Source organism: Otolemur garnettii, unplaced genomic scaffold, assembly GCF_000181295.1.
Source record: "Otolemur garnettii isolate 467f Iridium unplaced genomic scaffold, OtoGar3 scaffold00153, whole genome shotgun sequence".
Lineage (NCBI taxonomy): Eukaryota > Metazoa > Chordata > Mammalia > Primates > Galagidae > Otolemur > Otolemur garnettii.
Window position 1 is genome coordinate 3,920,444 of NW_003852548.1, and position 18,794 is coordinate 3,939,237.

An 18,794-nucleotide genomic window follows, 5' to 3' on the forward strand; every position below is an offset into this window, starting at 1 on the left:
TCGTTGTTTTGGCGGGTCCGGGCTGGGGACTCGAACCCACCACCCTAGGTGCACGTGGCCGGCGCCTCAGCCGGCTGAGCTATAGGCGCTGAGCCGGGACAATTTTTAAGTCAATGAAATTGTGGTTCACTAATCACTTTTGGATCAGTGGACGGTCCATGCATCAGAGATGGATAAATTAGCATATTAGAAAAATATAGATTAAAAAATTTCTGGGAAGGAGTTGAGCTTTCCTTCAGTAAAGTGTAATTGACCATATATAGAGTGAAACTAGCCATACATGAACTGAAATTTATGAGTAGTGTATCTCTCTCCTGGCTTAGTGAAATTGTATTAACAGTATGTCAGTGGTAAGCATATTAAATTTCTAAATTTCTTCATGTTAGTAAAATAGGTCAGATTTTTTTAGCTGTGATATGTTGTTTTGATCTTGACAGTTTCCAATCTTTAATATTGAATAATAGGAGAAGCAAATGAACCACTCAGTGGCAGAAAGCAGAGTCTCAGAAGCAAGGAAAAAGTAGAGAAGGAAAAATGAACTCAAAAGGGCATGATTAGCAAGTTCCAAAGAGTGAATCATCTCTGTGAGGGTCTGTAGGTTTCATTAGGTTAGATGACTAGGTATTTAGTCACCCAAGAAGACTAGAGAGTTTTATGGTGCTTTGGGACATGTTTCTAAATACCTAGGTCCTTCACATATTATCATCTATCCTCACAATAGATAGCTTCATTCCCATTTACAGATAGGGAAGCAAAGCTCAGAGAATCCAAGTGGCTTACCCAAGGTTACCTCACTAGTAAGTGATTAAAACTCATGGTTGCCTGGGCTTTTTTTCCCTTTACAACACGCTGCCTTCTTGTCTTAACTATTCTTTAAAAATAAACACAAAAACTAAACAAAACAACCTTCTCCTTGGCACCTGCTTTCTCTGTTCTAACATTGCTAAACCTTGAAAGAAGATTCTACACAGTTTCTGCTCATCCTCCTATAAATGGTTAACATCCCTAACATTTTCTGATTTCCAGGCGTCTTTATCATTCCTTTGGCACTTAGCGTATGCTACATGAAAGTTAATTGTTGTATTAAATCAATATCCTAGATCCACAGTAATCATTAGCTTTGGCAATGCCTGTGTGAGTAGAGTTCTCAGTAAATCACTAGTGTCCAGGAATTGAAAAAGTCTCAATGAAGAGTATTGGGGCAATGATCATGTTAGTTTCAGATTTTGGAACAAACTTCCTATTAATTTCCATTTAAAAAGGAATATAACCTGGGCATTCATGCAGTTCTTTCTTGACCACTTGGACACAAACAAGCTTATTTCATGGATAATCTTGTGTTTAGAAATTGTGAAAATGCTGAAATCCATTCCGATCAATTAGAAATAATTGTTCCAGAGGCTACAGAGAACACGCCCCCTTACACATATACCAGAAAGACCAATATTCACCATTCCAAAGGTCTAAAGAGAATCATGAACACATGCACATTCCTACTGTGTGGTTCTTAGTGTTAGGTTGATAATAATAATTTAGTTCTAGTACTTCTTTCCAGCCATTGTGCCTTCCCTCCCTCCCCAATGCATCTCTGAGGTTAAGGTTTAGCTACTCACCATTGCCTTTGGGGTCACTTAGAGCAGTGGGAGGAATGACTGATGAGCGATGACTTCCGAAGCAACATTCCTTGGAAAACCGTCTCCTGCAGTCATCGTGCACCTGAAACGATAAGAGCAGAGCAGAGAAAAAAAAGGAGGGGGGAGAGAAAAGGATAACATTGATCAGTCTGGAGTTCCAATCCTGATATAGATCCTTAATATTTAAGTCTCCTTTGTTGAAATTTTGTGTCATACTCATACCCCTAACTCATGTGAACACCCCCACTCCACCCAGAAACTAACTGCACTGTCCTTGAATTTAACCTCAGAATTCTGGTCCTTTTACAGGTGACTTTCAGCAGATACCTATCTACAGGCACTGAGAAGTCACTAGTCCAGAGGCACAATCCTAGTGGCCTACAAAATGGGGAAGTATAAGAGGGTTAATCCTGATAATCTGCTATTACACTTTAATCCTTACAGCAACTGTGTGGTAGAGAAGACATTATTGACTATTATAGAAATAAGGATAGCAAAGCTCAGAAAGGTAAAGGGTTTTGCCCAAGGTCAAACAGCTGGGAAGTGACACAGCTGAGATTCTGCTAGCTTTTCTACAAGTGTCCATTCTTCCCAGATTTCTAACATCTTCAAGTATCACTTCATGGACAATTACAGTTTCTAGGGTACATGAACCTAGCCTGAGCCAGAGAACAACCAGAGTCTTCTAAGAAGAAGCCTGTACTTTAGTTCCTTCTTGTCTTGAAAACTCTAAGGGAAGCATTCAGAAACCTAGAAAGCCTAGATCAGGGCTTGGTGACCTTAGCACAGTGGTTATGGCGCCAGCCACATACACCGAGGCTGGCACATCCAAACCCAGTCTGGGTCTGATAAACAATGGTGACAACTGCAACAAAAAAATAGCTGAGCGAGGTGGTGGGTACCTGTAGTCTGAGCTACTTGGGAGGCTGAGGCAAGAAAATCACATAAGCCCAAGAGTTTGAGGTTGCTATGAGCTGTGACACCATGGCACTCTACCAAGGGTGACATAGTGAGACTCTGTATCCAAAAAGAAAAAAAAAAAAAAACAAAGCCTAGATCAGGATCTCTTAACCTCAACATTATGCATATTTTGGGCCATATAGTTATTTGTTATGGGAAGCTTTCCTGTGCAATGTAGGAGATGTAGCTGAATCCTAAGCCTATGCCAAGTAGATGACAGTAGCACTATCCCCTCCCCTGAGATGTAATAATAAAAAAATGTCTTGAATTATTGCTGAATATCTTTTGGGGGGCAAAATTACCCCCAGTTGAGGGCCAGTGGTTTAGAGGCATGGTAGTGTTGTAGTTAAGAGTGTAGTCTTTGGAGAATTATGTATGAATCAAGACTCTTTTGCTTACTGGCTGCATGACCTTGGGCAGATCGCTTTATTTTTCTGAAACTGACTTGCATCATCTGTAAATGGGGACAACGAAACCTTATTTAAGGTTGTTGTAAGGATTAATTAATGTATAAAGCACTCAAAACATAGTGGTAATGATATGTTAATATTATTAACCACTATTAAGTAACAAAGATTGCAACTTCCTGGGATATGGTGGATGAGGAAGGGAGGTTTATTAAAGGTAGACTCAGAGCTTATTTATTTTTGCAATTTTTGGCCAGAGTTGGGTTTGACCCTGCCACTTCCAGCATATGGGGCCGGCACCCTATCTATTTCTTTGAGCCACAGGTGCCACCCCATCAGAACTTATTTTTAAATTACCCATACTGCCATTAAAGAGTTAACCTTCCCATTTGCTAGTAAGCTTTGCCATTTAGGAACTATTGAAGAGTCTTAAAAATTTCTCCCAAAGCCTCCATAGCCAGATATAGAAATGCAGGATACCAAGCTCTATGCTATGAAATCAATACCATCTGTTTTGGGATAAGGACTTCTGAGATTTTTGTCTATGTATATGCACAGTCAAGCTCCAATCCACCCCTTCCCCAGAAGTTAAGTTCTTTAGGTGTCAAGAATATGGGTAGAGTCTTACCGTAGCATTACACCACAGGCAGCGGAAATCTTGAAGTCTCTGATAACTGCCGCAACTCTCATGACATACTGCACAGTGAGAGCTGACAGGCATGTTTCCTTCTACCCATTGATGGGGCATGGTCTGCTGGAGGGTAAAAAGAGACAAGAGGTATTAGAGATATAAGGAAGTGAAGGTACAGCTAATCATAATAAATTATGGTGGACATTAGGTAAAAACTCCCAAGTTCTTCATGGTCTTATCCTCCCTGTTCCAATGCTAGTGACCAATGACAAGTGGAAGTTGGGGATTTTAAGTCTTTTAGATTGGTTAGATTGTAAGCCTGGGGAAGAGGCTGACTTTGCATGTCTAGAAACAGGAAGAAGACTTTCTTCCCTTGTATGTCCTGACTGAAGGGGAGAAGGGAGAGGGTGACTGTGGCAGGGTATGGCTGGTACTTACTACTTCATCTGCAGGCAGAAGGAGGTCATCAGTGATGGACAGTGTATTCCACTTGCAATCTTTGCTTGCTCTCAAAGCACATAATCTATGAGATTTCACTTTGCACACTGTGAGGAAAAGAAAAAAAAGGATGGATGTAAATCTGGTAACAGTAAAAATTCTAATTCCCTTCTCTAAGATTCTCTGAAAGTTAGAACCCAGAGATGCTTTCTAAATAGTTCTGATCAACCTCCAAAGACCTATTTTCAGTATGATCCAGTTCCTTTTTATTTCTATTTGTTCCAGGGATGCCCAACCTTTGTTATTCTGCCATACATTGGAAAAAAAAGAGTTTTCTTGGACTATACATTAAATACACAAACACTAATGAAAGCTGATGAGATTAAAAAAAAAAAGGTCTTGGTGTAATTTTTGTGGTATTTGAAAATACCACAAGATAAGAAAAACAGACCTTAAATAATCCACATGTGGCCCATGGGCCACAGGTCAGACACCCCTAATACTTCCTAATATCTGACCAGAATGGAAATTGTTGGTAAGAATGAGGCGATTTCTGTCTTTTCAACCCTTGTGACCATGTAGTATTATCTCTCCATACCAAATCCTCTATTTTCATTCATGAGAATTCCCCTTCATGCTAGTTTTCCCCCATCTCCTTTCCTCAATCAGGTTTAACCTCCTACCAGAATCAGTGACCTAGCATGAGTCAGCAATACTAAATCCTATTGAATTCCTTCACCCCATCTTTACCCATGAACTCCACTTTCTAAAGAAATCAGAAAGGTACCTTCACAGATAATGCCATCTCTAGATAAGGCAGGAATGCTCTCTCGACAAACATTGCAATGCTGTGTCCGGTGGCTGTAGCTGGAGTACCAATAGTGCATTCCGACAAGGAAAGGATTGTTTTCTGCTGCAGGTATCTAAAATAAATCAAAGAGAAGAGACAATGGAGGGTTAATCACAGAGATGGATGGATTGGGGAAGGCGAGAAAATCTGCTTCTAAAGCTAAACTGGCCTGCTATATATATGTCAGTGTATGAAGAAGACTGAAAGTTGGAGCTAATATCTGGGATTTTTTTTTTTTTTGAGACAGAGTTTTAGTCTGTTGCCCTGGGTGGAGTGCTATGTCATCATAGCTCACAGCAACCTCAAACACTTTGGCTTAAGTGATCCTCTTGCCTCGGCCTCCTGAGACTACAGGCACCTGCCACAACACCTGGCTAGTTTTTGTATTTTAGTAGAGACGGGTCCTTGCTCTTGCTCAGGCTGGTCTGAAACTCCTAAGCTCAAGCAATCCACCTGCGTTGGCCTCCCAGAATGCTGGGATTTTTGTTTTTGCATTTTTTCTTTTTGTCAGAGGTTTCAGAAAAGGAAAAGGATAGAGGGGCAGATCCTGGAAAAGAAGCTAAAGACAGGACCATTTGGCCAACCACTCTATTGGCTTAATCCAAACAAAATTTGTTCCTTGGCTTTGGTTCTCTTTAAGTAGTAGGCAAGTGGAGGTGGTGAGATGATCATTCAGTGATAGCCAAATGCTGTGGCCAGGAATGGAAGGGACGAAGTAGGGCTCTGACTTTGTGATAAGGACTCTTTGTTAGGCTTTCACTACTTCCTGGAGATGTGCACTTCCCCTCCTGGCTACCAGGTGAGCAAAGCATTGCTTTATCTGGGGGCTTTTTGCTCAAGTGTTCTTTTCTGAATACCACACCCTATCTATAGCAGTTTTCTGGTAAACTTAATTTATTCAATAATTCATTAAATAAGTATTTACTATATGCTTACTATATAGTTATATAGTTACTTATATAAGTTACTATATAAGTAACTTACTATATGCTTGGCATTTTTCAAGGCATTTGAGATATAGAGATGAGAAAGACAGAATTGTTGCCCTCATGGAGTGTCATTCTGTTTGGTGTCCTCTTTCAAGCTATTGAATTTGACATTTTTTTCCTAACATGCCTGTTATTACTGCATTTATATATCATGGCCTGACTTTCATGACTATAGGGAAGGCACAGGGTATACCAGCAACAGTTTTGGAATTGAAAGGGGAAACCCAAGTTTGTTCTGCATATGCCTTTTACAGGTCCCTTCCACATTTTCTTTAATTCCTATGAATGTCTGATTTTCTCCATTTTGCCTTCCTCTGGAGTTTAGACATAGATACACACATAGTTTTTTATTCTTACATTATAATGGGTTGGCTGTTTAAAGGTATGATAAGACTTTAAAAAGTACTATACAGTACTTAGTAGGTACAGTAGTACTCTAGTACATTATGTGTTCAAACTTGATCAATTTCCAGGAATTAGCCATCTAAGGTGTAGCCTTCTTACCCTTTTTGATATATTGGTTATGTGCTAAGCTACTGCTGAATTGATCTGGAAGCTTCTGAAAGGAAAAGCACTTTGATGAGCTAAAAGCTCATGTGTTCGGAGATTGCTTTGTAATTGCAATATTTATTGTACATTGAGATGCTAGAAAGATCTAAGAAGATCATAGTAGAAGGTGAAGAGTTCTGAGGAAGTGACATAGCATTAGCTTTGGCATGCTGAGTTCCCAGCATCTTTCTACTACCCAAGCCACTAGATTATAATTCTGCAAGAATCTTCCTTTCTTCCTCACAGTCTCCTTCCTTCATCCAATAATTACTAAGATTCTACTATGTGCCAGATACCATGTTAAACCCTGAAGCATCAGAGATAAGTAAGCATAATTGTTTCCTTCAAGGAGCTTGACAAATTCTGAGACAGATTATTCCAATATAGAGTGACGAGTGAGCTCTTCTAGCATGTGCAGATTTCTATGGGACCAAGTGGAAGAAATGCAGAATTCTGCCTGGATAAAATATTGAATTTCATGGCCCAACTGCCTATAAAATATAAAAGAATATATAAAATGGATATTGCTTAGGTTCAGCAGTTAAGAAGATGGAATTTATATTTCTGGTGTGCATCCTGTTCTATAAGAAAACGTTGATGCAACTCTGGATGAATATGTGTGATGAGTTTAATTGTGACCCCTCCCAAATGTTTAGATCCTAACTCCTAGTACATATTAATGTGGCCTCATTTAGAAATACGGTCTTTACAGATATAATCACATTAAGATGAGGTCATACTGGATTAGAGTAGGCCCTAATCCAATGACTGGTGTTCTTATAAGAAGAGGGACACAGACACACCCAGAGAATACCTTGTGAAGATACAGATCACACAGACACAAGGGAGAATACCATGTAACATTGAAAGCAGAGATGGGATTAGGTAAGGAATGCCACGATTTTCCTGAAACTAGGAAGAGACAAAGAGGGATCCTCCCCAAGAGCCTTAAGAGAGAACATGGCCAGAAGACACCTTGATATGGAACTTCTAGATTACAGAATTGTGAGAGTAAGCTGCCTAAGCCACCCAGTTCGTGGTTATTTGTTATGCCGGTCCCAGGAAACTGATACAGATTTTGGTACTGGGAAGTGAAGTGCTTCTGTAACAGATAACTGAAAATATGAAAGTGGCTTTGGAATTGTGTAATGGGTAAAGGCTGGAAGAATTTTGAGGCACATGATAGACAAAAACATAGGTTGCCTTGTACAGTATGTTGCTGAAAATATGAACTTTAAAGGTACCTCTGCTGAGGTCTCAAGTGGAAATGAGGAATATATCATTGGAAACTGGAGGAAAGGTGATAGCTTTTATAAAGTGACAATAGGGACAGCACCTGTGGCTCAAAGGAGTAGGGCACTGGCCCCATATGCTGGAGGTGGTGGGTTCAAACCCAGCCCTGGCCAAAAACTGCAAAAAAAAAAAAAAACAACACCATATATATATATGAAGTGATAGAAAACTTGGCTGAATTTTCTTCTACTACTGGGTGGAAATTAGAATAAACTTGAATGGCTAGTTGAGTTTCCAAGCAAAGTTTAGAAGGTATAGCTTGGGTTCTCTTTGCTGTTTATAGTAAAATGTGAAAGAAAAGAGATACATTGAGGAAAGAACTTGTGTTAGTCTTCTCAGGCTGCCATAACAAAATATCATAGACTGGATGGCTTAAACAACAGAAGTCTATTTTCCCACAGTTAAGAGCTAGGAAGTCCAAGATTGGTGTCAGCCAATTCAGTTCCTGGTGAGTGCTCCTTTTCTGGCTTGTAGGTAGATTCACATGGTCTTTCCTTGGTGTGTGCACATTTTTTCTTCTTTTTCTCTTCTTATAAGGCCGCTAATCTAATTAGATGAGGCCTCTATTCATATGACCTCATTTAACTTTAATTATTTCTTAAAAGTCCTGTCTTCAAATACAGTCACATTGGCACTTAGTACTTCAACATATGAATTTGAGTGGAGGGCACACAATTCAGTCCATAATAGAACTAGTAAGCAAAAAGTCACCAGAACTTAAAGATTTGGGAAATCCTTGGCCTATCCATATTCCAAAACTTAAGAAAGTATGCTCTGTAGAGAACATCATGGGTGTGGCTGGACAAAATTTACTTGGAGAGATTAGGTGTGGGACACATGGATCCAGTGAACTATTTCAGTAGAACACTGTCAGCTTGGGCTAAAGGGGACACACATAGTTCAAAACGAGGATGGTTTGTTAGACTTCTGAAATTCTACAGATATGAAATGAACTGATAAAGCTACTCAGCTGTGAGCATGTATTATCCATCAAGAAAATAGAAGAATGATATCCAAGGGTGGCTCAGAGGCAAGCAAACTCTCTGAGAGAGCTTCAGAAGCCAGAAGTGCTGCTGTTGCTATCAAAGACCCAAAAAGTACCAGCAGACCCACTACCTCTTTTATTTCAGACAGTGGTGTTGCTTCCTGGGTTTCAGAAGGTGGGTCTACCTCTTTGCTTACTGGGGGGGGAGCTGCCATTTTAGTGGGCTGTGAGTGTGGGGCCAGAGAACATAATCTTAAGCCACAGAGAATTATTTTCAGGCCTATAAAACCTAATGGAATTTTCCCTGGTGGGTTGCCAACTTTCTTTAGACCAGTAACCTTTTTACTCCTTCCATTTTCTCCCTTTCAGAATCGCAATGTCTATACTATGCTCTCCCTACATTATATCTGTATACTGGACACAGATAACTTTTTTCCTATGTTCACAGGTCCACAGATAGAGATGAATTTTGCCCCAGGGTGAACCCCACACATAATCTCACTCAAACTTCATTTGATTATTTAGAGTTAATACTGGAATAGTCTGAGGCTTTGGGAAATGTTGAGACAGTGATGGATGTATTTTGTGGGAAGGACATGAATTTGGGGGACTAGAATTGGAATTTCTAGTGTATTGTTATAGGTTGAATTGTGTCTCCGCCCAAAAATAGGTTCAAGCCCTAACCTCCAGCATCTGTGAATGTGACCTTATTTGAAATGGAGGTCTTTGAAGATACAATCAATTTAGGATTAGATCATACTGATGAGGATGGGCCTCAATCCAATTACTGATATTCTTATCAAAAGAGGGAAATTTGAACACAAATATACACACAGAAGAGAGAACCATGTGAAGATACAGAGCACACAGACACAAAGGGGAAGACTATGTGATGATGGAGGTAGAGATTGTGTCTACAAGCTAAGTAACACCAAGAATTATAACAACCACCAAAAGCTAGCAAGAGGCAAAAGAAGGATCCTTCCTTAAAACCTTCAGAGAGATCATGGCCCTGAAGATACCCTGATTTCAGACTTTGGGCCTCCAGGACTACGAGAGAATACATTTCTGTTGTTTTAAGTCATAAAGTTTGTGGTAATCTGTTACGGAAGCCCTAGGAATCTAATATAATATGTCATTATAGTCCTTCTAACTTGTTAAAATGGATTTAAAATCTATTTTTTTTTTGAAAAATTTACTCATCCCTGTGATTTTCTGAAAATAAAAGCCCATTTTGTAGATAGATTCAAAACTGTGCCATGTACATAAACCACTGATCTCTAAATGCTAAGGAAGGCAATTTTGCTTAAAACTTTCAGCGCGTGGTTATTGGGTTTTTGTGTTTGATGTTTATCCTCTCTAAAATACTTAGGTAAATATATTCATGTAGAATCCATTGCTCCAATAAGATTCTTTACCTGAAATGGACTGAATGTGTACCACCTTCCATCTCATATGCTGAAATTCTAACCCTCAATGTGATGGTATTAGGGGGTAGGGCCTTTGAGAAGTGATTAGGTCATGAGGGTGGAGTCCTCGTTAACGGGATTAATGCTTTAAAATAAAAGAGACCTGGGAGACTTTTCTCACTCCCTTTCCTACCATATAAGAATACAACAGTCTATGAACCAGAACACTAGTCCTCACCAGACATTGAGTCTGCCAATGCCTTGCTCTTGGACTCTTTAGCCTCCAAAAATTTGAAAAATAAATACTTGCTGTTTAAGCAACCTAGTCTTTGTTATTTTGTTATAACAGTCCAAACTGACCAAGAGAGGAATTGGTACTGAGAAGTGAGGGTACAGCTGTAAAAAATAAATAAAAATGTAGAAACAACTTTGGAACTGGGTAATGAGTAGAGGCTAGAAGAATTGTGAGGTACATGCTTAAAAAAAAAAAGCCTAGATTGCCATGAATGGAATTTTAAAAATGATTTTGGTGAGAGGTCAGAAAGAAAAAAGAACTGTAGAGAGTTTATAAGTAATCATGAACAAACTGTTAGCAGCAATAAGGACAGTAAAGGCCACTCTTATGAAGTCTGAGATGAAAATGAGGAACACATTATTGGAAATTAGAGAAAAAGTGATCCTTGTTTTAGAACTTGGCTGCTTTGTGTTTATGTTCTACTGTTTAGTGGAAGGTAGAACTTCTGAGTAATAACATCAGGTATGTTAACTGAGGATGCTTGGTTTCTCCTGACTGCATTTAGTAAAATGTGAAAGAAGGAATGATAGCAAAATGGCAAAATAGGAGTTCTCTAGCTTCACCCACTCCCCAGAAATCCACCTAGTAACTATCCACAGGCAAGAATTCACATAGAGAATTCCCCTGGACTTACAGTTTCTACAATAGGAAAAGAGAGTTTTAAGTGACATTCTGGGACCCTTTGTAGGAGGCTCACTCCTGTCCTGTCCTATGGGAAACATTACAGGTCCCACCAGGGCTAGACCACCTGGGGTCAGTTAGAAATGAAGAGGGTAGGGCTCCCAGTGGCCAGTGTACAGATGTTGATGGTGCTTCTATATTTCTGCCAATAGGGGTGCCACTCTAGAGGAACTAGCTAGTAGCATCATGCTATAGGAGACATGATTCATGGGTCTTCCAGGCTTGAATCCCTAGCCAGTATCTCTTCAAAGCCTAGGTGCTCTAATTAAGTCTTCTCCAGGCTGAGAGGCAACTGTTAGTTCAGCAGTTACCCACAGAGGGAACACTTGCCCCCAACCAACCCTATCAGTGGAGAAGTGACCAGTAAGTTCCAAGGATTACATTAAGTCTTTTGAAAACTAGTAAGCAACTGCATGGCAATGGTTACCCACAGAGGGAGCATCTGGTCACACCCAAGCCCATCTGTGGAGCAGTGACTAAACGTTAGTGCCCTGCCTGGGCCTACCCTAGGCTGAGAGGCAATCCCAAGTCCACATATATCTGTGGAGCACAGCCTCTGGCTCTGCCCATCCCAATGTGTCCAAGCAGCAACCCCAGAGACTACACTCAGCCTTGGAGGCCATCACAGTCTTGCCCAACTACAGATTACAACAATAGTAGTACCACCCAGCTAGGGAAGTCAACCTGAAACTTGCCCTATCAGAGATGATTGCAGAACTCAGCCAGCAATCCCATCTGATGGCAGAGTACAGCCATTGGTGTCACCAGACCATGGAGAACAGCCAGCAATACCATTCAACCTCAGTGCATACAAAGTGACCCAGTCCATCTAGAGAACCTGACCTTAGGGTCAGCCTGTCTGAGGTTGCTAACAGCTGACCCATCCATAATTCCTAACTAAATAGTAAAAGTCTGTCACCACCAAAAGCTACTTGCAAAGGCTGAAAGAAGTCTTCTCAAATGCATAGGCAGCACTGTAAGGACACAAGATTATGAAAAACTGGGGAAATATAACATGAAAAAAAGAAACTAATAAAGCTCCAGTAATGGACCCAGAAGAAATGAAGATCTGTAAAGTAGGTGACAAAGAATTCAGCATAAGCCTCTGATGGACGTTCAGGTAACTACAAGATGGATAGAAAATTGAATGAAATTTGGAAAACAATTCATAAACAAATGGGAAGTCTGAAAAAGAAATAGAAACAATAACAGTAATGAAAACCAATAGAAATTCTAGAGATTGTCAGGGTCTGCTTCTGACACCACTTGTCAGGGCCTGGGACTGGCCAGGTCTCGGGCCCAGCTTAGGTAGGTTCTGGATGCCGACCACTAGGCTACCTTGCTCAGGAACAGTTTCTCTTAGGTGCTTGAGGGCTATCTACTTTAGCTGGAGAGAGAGAGAGAGTGTGTGTATGTCTTAGAGTAAAGCAGTCTTAGAACAGATAGATCTTAGTCTTTAGCAGAGCCTAGTAATCTTCAGCAGAGAGACGCCATGTTGGAGTTCTGCAGGTAGGAGAGGAGACAGAGTCAGAGTAAGTGTGTGTGTTCATGATAGAATGTGTATGCTTTTTGTCTGCCTTCTCCTCCAGCCTAATGTAAGACTGAGCTTGTGCCTCTCAACACCACAGGTATAGAGACTGCCAGTTCACCAATGCTCTCATCTCACGAGCTCTCTCATGCTTGTTAGAACTAAATATCTCTCCATGCCCTTTTCACCAAGGTGTTCCATTACAGGTATTTCATATAACTCACTCCTCCTAGCCATAGACTATACGGGCTACTACAAGAGATAAAGAATATAACTGAACTGAAAAATTCAATAAAAGTATTTGATAGCAGACTTAAACAGAAAAAGAATGAGTGAGCTCAAAGACAGAGTGTTTGAAATTATACAATCAATAGGAGCAAAAATAAAAAAAAAGTATAGGAAAGAATGAGGAAAGCCTGCAGAATTTATGGTTCTGGTTCAATATTAAATGAACTAATCTTCACATCGTTGGAATTCTTGAGAAAGAGAGAAAGGGGCCTAGAAAGAAATAATGTCTAAAAATTTCCCAAGTCTGGGAAAAGACAACACCATATTGATAAAGGAAGCTCAGATGTTGCCAACCAAATTTAACCCAAAGAGAAGATCACCAAGACACATTATATTCAAAATATCAAAAATCAAAGACAAAGAATACTAAAATCAGCAAGAGATAAGAAAAATATCACATTCAAGTGAACCCCAATATACCTTTCAGTGCATTTCCCAGCAGAAACATTATATGCAAGGGGAGAATGGGGTGATATTTGAAGTGCTGAAGGAAAGAAAAAGCCTGAAAACTGAGAACCTTTTACCCAGCAAAGCTGTCTTCAGAAATGAGGGAAGAATAAATACTTTCCCAGACAAATAAAAGCTAAGTTTGTCAGGGGTGGTGCCTGTGGCCCAGTGGGTAGGGCACTGGCCCCATATACCTAGGGTGGCGAGTTCAAATTTGACCCTGGCCAAATTGCAACAACAACAACAATAACAAATAGGCAGGTGTTGTGGTGGGCACCTGTAGTCCTAGCTACTTGGGAGGCTAAGGCAAGAGAATTGCTTAAGCCCAGGAGTTGGAGGTTGCTGTGAGCTGTGACGCCATAGCACTCTACCAAGGGCGATAAAGTGAGACTCTGTCTCTATTATAAAAAAAAAAAAAAAAAGCTAAGTTTGTCACCATTAGGCCTGCTTTATAGGAATTGATAAAGGGAGTTCTTTAAGTTGAAATGAAAGGCTGCTAATTAATAAAAAACATTAAAGTAAGAAATACAGTAGTATTGATAACACATAGTCAAAATTTTCTAATACTGTAAATGTTGTGTATAAAGCAATTTTATCCCTATTAGGAGGGCCAAAAGCTAAAAAACATTTTAAGATTGAGCTACAACACATTGTTAAAGGATACAAATTACAGAAACAAACACATTTTGTTTTGACATCAAAATTGTAAAAGTTGGGGGGAGTGAAATTGTAGAATTTTTGTATGCATTAAAGGCAAGTTGTTTTCAGCTTAAATTAGCTTGTTTTAAGGATAAGATATATAAGCCTTTTTCGTCAGTTCTAACATCATTATTATAAGAAAAGTTGGAAACTTTCCCTCCAATATCAGAGGATAAGATAAGAATGCCCACTTTCACCACTTTTTTTTCAACATAGCTCTGAAAATTCTAGCCAGAGCAATTAGGCAGGCAAAAGAAATAAACTTATAGGAAAGAAGGAGGTGAAATTGTCTCTATTTGCTGACAACATGATCTCATATATAAAGAATCTTAAAGATTCTAATAAAAAACTGCTAGAACTGATATACAAAATTAGCATACAAAAGTCAATAGCATTTATATATACAGGTTGAGTATCCTTTTATCTAAAATTTGGGACCAGAAATGTATTAGATTTCAGATTTTGAAATATTTGCATTATACTTACTGGTTGAGCATCCCAAATCTAAAAATCTGAAATTAAAAATGCTCTAGTGAGCATTTCCTTTAAGTATCATGTTGGTGCTAACAATGTTTTGGATTTTAGAGTATTTTGGATTTAAGATTTTCAAATTTGGGATGTTCAACATGTCCTAATATTGAATTATCTGAAAAGGAACGCAAGAAAACAATCCTATTTATAATAGGATAAAAAAGTACTTAGATATAAATTTGACCAGGGAGGTAAAAGATCCGTATGTTGAAAACTATAAAAGACTGATTTATGGATTGCCTGAGCTTACAGGTTTGAGACCAGCCTGAGCAAGAGCGAGACCTCATCTTTAAAAAAATAGCCAGGCATTGTGGCCTGTGCCTGTAGTCCCAGCTACTTGGGAGGCTGAGGCATGCTTGACCCCAAGAGTTTGCTGTGAGCTATGATGCCATGACATGCTATAGAGGGTGACAAAGTGAGACTCTGTCTCAATAAAATAAAATAAATTAGAAGACTGATTTTAAAAAATGGAAGAAAATACAAATAAATGTAAAGATAGCCCGTGTTCATGGATTGGAGAATTAATATTGTGAAAATACTGATACTACCCAAAGTGATCTACAGATTCAATACAATCCTTATCAAAATTCTGATGTCATTTTCACAAAAATGGAAAAGACAACCCCTAAATTTGTATGGAACCACAAACGACCACGAATAGCCAAGACAACTCTGAGAAAAAAGGACAGAGCCACAAGCATCACACTCCCTGATTTTGAGACATATCATAAAGTGATTATAATCAAAATAGCATGGTACTTGCATAAAAACACACAATGACCAATGGACAAGATAGAAAACCTAGAAATAAACCCATGCACTTATGGTCAACTTACTTTTGACAAAGTTGCCAAGAACACAAAATGGGAGAAAGGACAGCCTTTTCAACTAATGGTGCTGGGAAAACTTGATATCCCTATGCAGCAGAATGAAATGTAAACCCTTATCTTACAACATGTACAAAAATCAATTCAAAATGGTTAAAGACTTAAATATAAAACCTGAAATGCTAAAACTACTGGAAGATAACATTGGGGGGGGACAAGGAATTTTTGAATATCACCCCAAAAGTACAGTCAATGAAAATGAAAATAGACAAATGAGATTACATCAAACTAAAAATCTCCTGTACATCAAAGGAAGTAATTAACAAGGTGAAGAGAAAACCCACAGAATGGAAGAAAATATTTGCAAACCATGTATCTGATAAGGGGTTAAATATTCAAAACATATAAGGAAATCTAACAACTCAGGAGAAATAGATTTTGAGATTAATTGCATAGCAGGGTACTGGGTGACTATAGTTAACAATACTGAATTATATACAGTATTTAAAAAAACTAAGAGTAATTTCAAATGTCTCACCAAAAAAGTGATAAATAGGTGCTTCATGTACTAGCTGAATTTAATCTACTGCCTTGTTAATGAAAGCTCAACACTTGTCCCTGAGCCCTCATCAGAAGAGTGAAGACAAGTGGTTAGAGAAAGAAAGAAAGAAAAGTTTATTAATTTGCCAGTAAATGAAAGGCTAGCAAACAAGTGTCCTGCTTCTGAACAGAAATTCAGAGCTTTTAAAGGGGACAGTTCTGATTAATCCCAGCTTTGGCTAAAACAATCATGTGACCTCTGCCCAGACTCATCCCATCTTAGTCTAAGACAGTTGACCTCTGCCCAGATTCATCCCATTTCCTTAGGCTTGGTTTCCTTTAGTCCCAGCTGACATATTTCTGCTAGTATAATTCTAATTCCTATCCCTGGCTTTTTGAGATGGTTAAGTTGGCAGTTCATATCCATGCTAATCTCCTTATGAAGTGGTGGGTCTGCTATACCCTTCCAAACACAGTTTCTCATTTTTTGTAATATGGACAAACAGAATTTTCCAAATCTTCACATTCTAGAATTTTTTATTTTGCTTAACAATCTGTCTTCAGTTCATTGCGCTCATGTTTTCCTATTTTAATAATGTATCTTATTAAACAAATATATCCACAATATTCTCATTTCAACTGTAATCAAAATAAAAATGAATAAGCTATTTTATTTCTTTTTAATTAAAATATTAATATTAAACTTATTGAAAAATAATTCTATACATTTATGAAATAAAATAATTTTTGATATATGTGTAGATGGGTTTAACAGAGAAAATGGCCTGAAAAAAAGGGCAGAAGTGTTTTCTGTCTCTTTAAAACCCCCTTACTCTTTTTGAGAGCTAAAACCTACACCCCTGCCTCAGGCCAGAGGTTGGGAGGAGCAGAGGAGAGCTCTCTTGCTCCCTTTTCTGCCATATGAGGACGCAAGGGGAAGATGGCTTTCAATGAATGAGGAAGTAGACCCTCAAGAGGTACTGAATCTGCCAGCACTTTGATCTTGGACTCCCCAGCTTCCAGAAGTGTAAGAAATAAGTATTTGTTGTTTAAGCCCCCTAGTCTATGATATTTTTGTTATAGCAGCCTTAAGACATCGCTGCTGATGGCAGTTAAGTGTTTTTTCCCCACATCCTGAGTCCCTTTCAACATAATCCAGAACTCAGATATGTACATCAATTATTTATCTATTAGTTATATGAAAGTCTAGGTGTTTTATTACTCTAGAGCACTTTCCAAATGTGTGGATTTTAAATTAAGTATCTGCAAAGTGCATAAAAGTCTCAGATGAAACATCCCACAAAGCATAAAATCCTCTACAGATGTAACTCCTTAAAGGACTCTTGTTTGGGATGGCTTATATGATGACAGGTTGAGTTCAGATAAAGTCAGTGGTTTATGCTGTAAAATGACCTCAACTGCTCAATTCTATCAAGTTTTGAGTAATTACAGAAGAATTTTAGGGCCTCCCAGACTGGCCATTGGTAGGGTAACAATATTGTTCAAATCAGAACACTTTCAACAGTGAAAAGAGAACTATTAATAGTTATAGTGGGACAAGTGTAAACTGGGTTCAGCCTGGGCAAACCACTATCCATGGAGACACAGTGAATGATCCAGGGTCATTTAGCCAGTCTGAAGTTATTTGTGGATCTATACACAACTCAGTTGTCTAGTGTAGTATTCCTATACATAATCACAAAGGTTGGGGATTACAGGAAAGAAATAAGAGAATTAATGAGGCAGAATTGAAGATGTGCTTCCAAGAACATACATTAAGGGTTAGAAGAGGTACAGTCTTAATTCTGCCAGAATGAACTATATGATTTTAGGCAAGAAAACGTAACCTCTCTGAGGGTGTTTTCTCAACTGCTTAATGAAATCTTGGAATCATAAGCTTTTCAATTTGAAAGCAATGTTGGAGTTCATTAATTTTGCCCACTTGAAAAAATAATTTATCACATCTTGACAAGGAGTTGTTGAAATAAAAGATGGCCTAAAAGTTGCTCAAAGAGTCACTATACATAGGGAAAATGGGAAATTGTAGCTAAATATACCTATATTTACAAAATATTTATTATAAAATTTTATGAAATATTTACAAAATATTCTTTACATGTTGGCCACCTCTATGTACAATTTCATAATGAATATTTTGTAAATAAAGATACATTTAGCTATAATCTCCCATTTTCCCTATGTATGGTGACTTTATGGGCAACTTTTGGGACACCCTGTAGTTTGTTTGTCATATTTCCAATGAGGGGAGCTTTTTACCTCAAGAGGCAGCAGATGCCATTCCTGCAGCTTACAGTGAATGTTAGAAAGTTTTTTCTTCTACTATACCAAAGCTTAAGAAAAACTTAAAATTTTCTAATGTTCTTTAGGAACATTGAATAGATTCTTTTACAAGAAATTTAGTTCCCTATCTTTGGAAGAGTTCAAATAAAGGCTATAGGAATTACAATCTCCAGATGCTCTAGAATCTAGAATCTGGAGTGTAGATGACTTTTAAGGTAATTTCTCTTTCCATAGTCAATGATTCCATGTTAATTTATTAGAAAGGGCTAACCTTTAATTTAGTCTTCCAAGCAGCTCCTTGTTCTTAATTTTCTCCTTTATATTCTTTTTTTATATCCCCCAGGCTCAAACCTGTCATCTGCTTGTGACTCCTCTCTCTTTGCCTCTTTCTTATATTTAGGTTTTCCTTTGATGCCAACTCAGTATCTATTATTTGTCCTCCCATTCTATCATCATTCTGGGGCTTAACTCTGTTGCCTGAATTAATCTATAGCCTCTTTTTTTTTTTTTTT

At 38.5% G+C, this 18,794-nt stretch overlaps 1 protein-coding gene across 1 annotated transcript in view; it reads right to left on the bottom strand.

The window, feature by feature from the left end:
• Nucleotides 1-18,794, bottom strand: part of DGKK (diacylglycerol kinase kappa) — a 123,514-nt gene that overhangs the window by 36,632 nt on the left and 68,088 nt on the right. The window contains exons 5-8 of the mRNA XM_003799668.2: nucleotides 4,858-4,993; nucleotides 4,071-4,177; nucleotides 3,630-3,752; nucleotides 1,614-1,716 (exon numbers count right to left, since the gene is read on the bottom strand). Of these exons, the coding sequence (XP_003799716.1) occupies nucleotides 1,614-1,716; nucleotides 3,630-3,752; nucleotides 4,071-4,177; nucleotides 4,858-4,993 (469 nt within the window). The remainder of the gene's footprint in view (nucleotides 1-1,613; nucleotides 1,717-3,629; nucleotides 3,753-4,070; nucleotides 4,178-4,857; nucleotides 4,994-18,794) is intronic.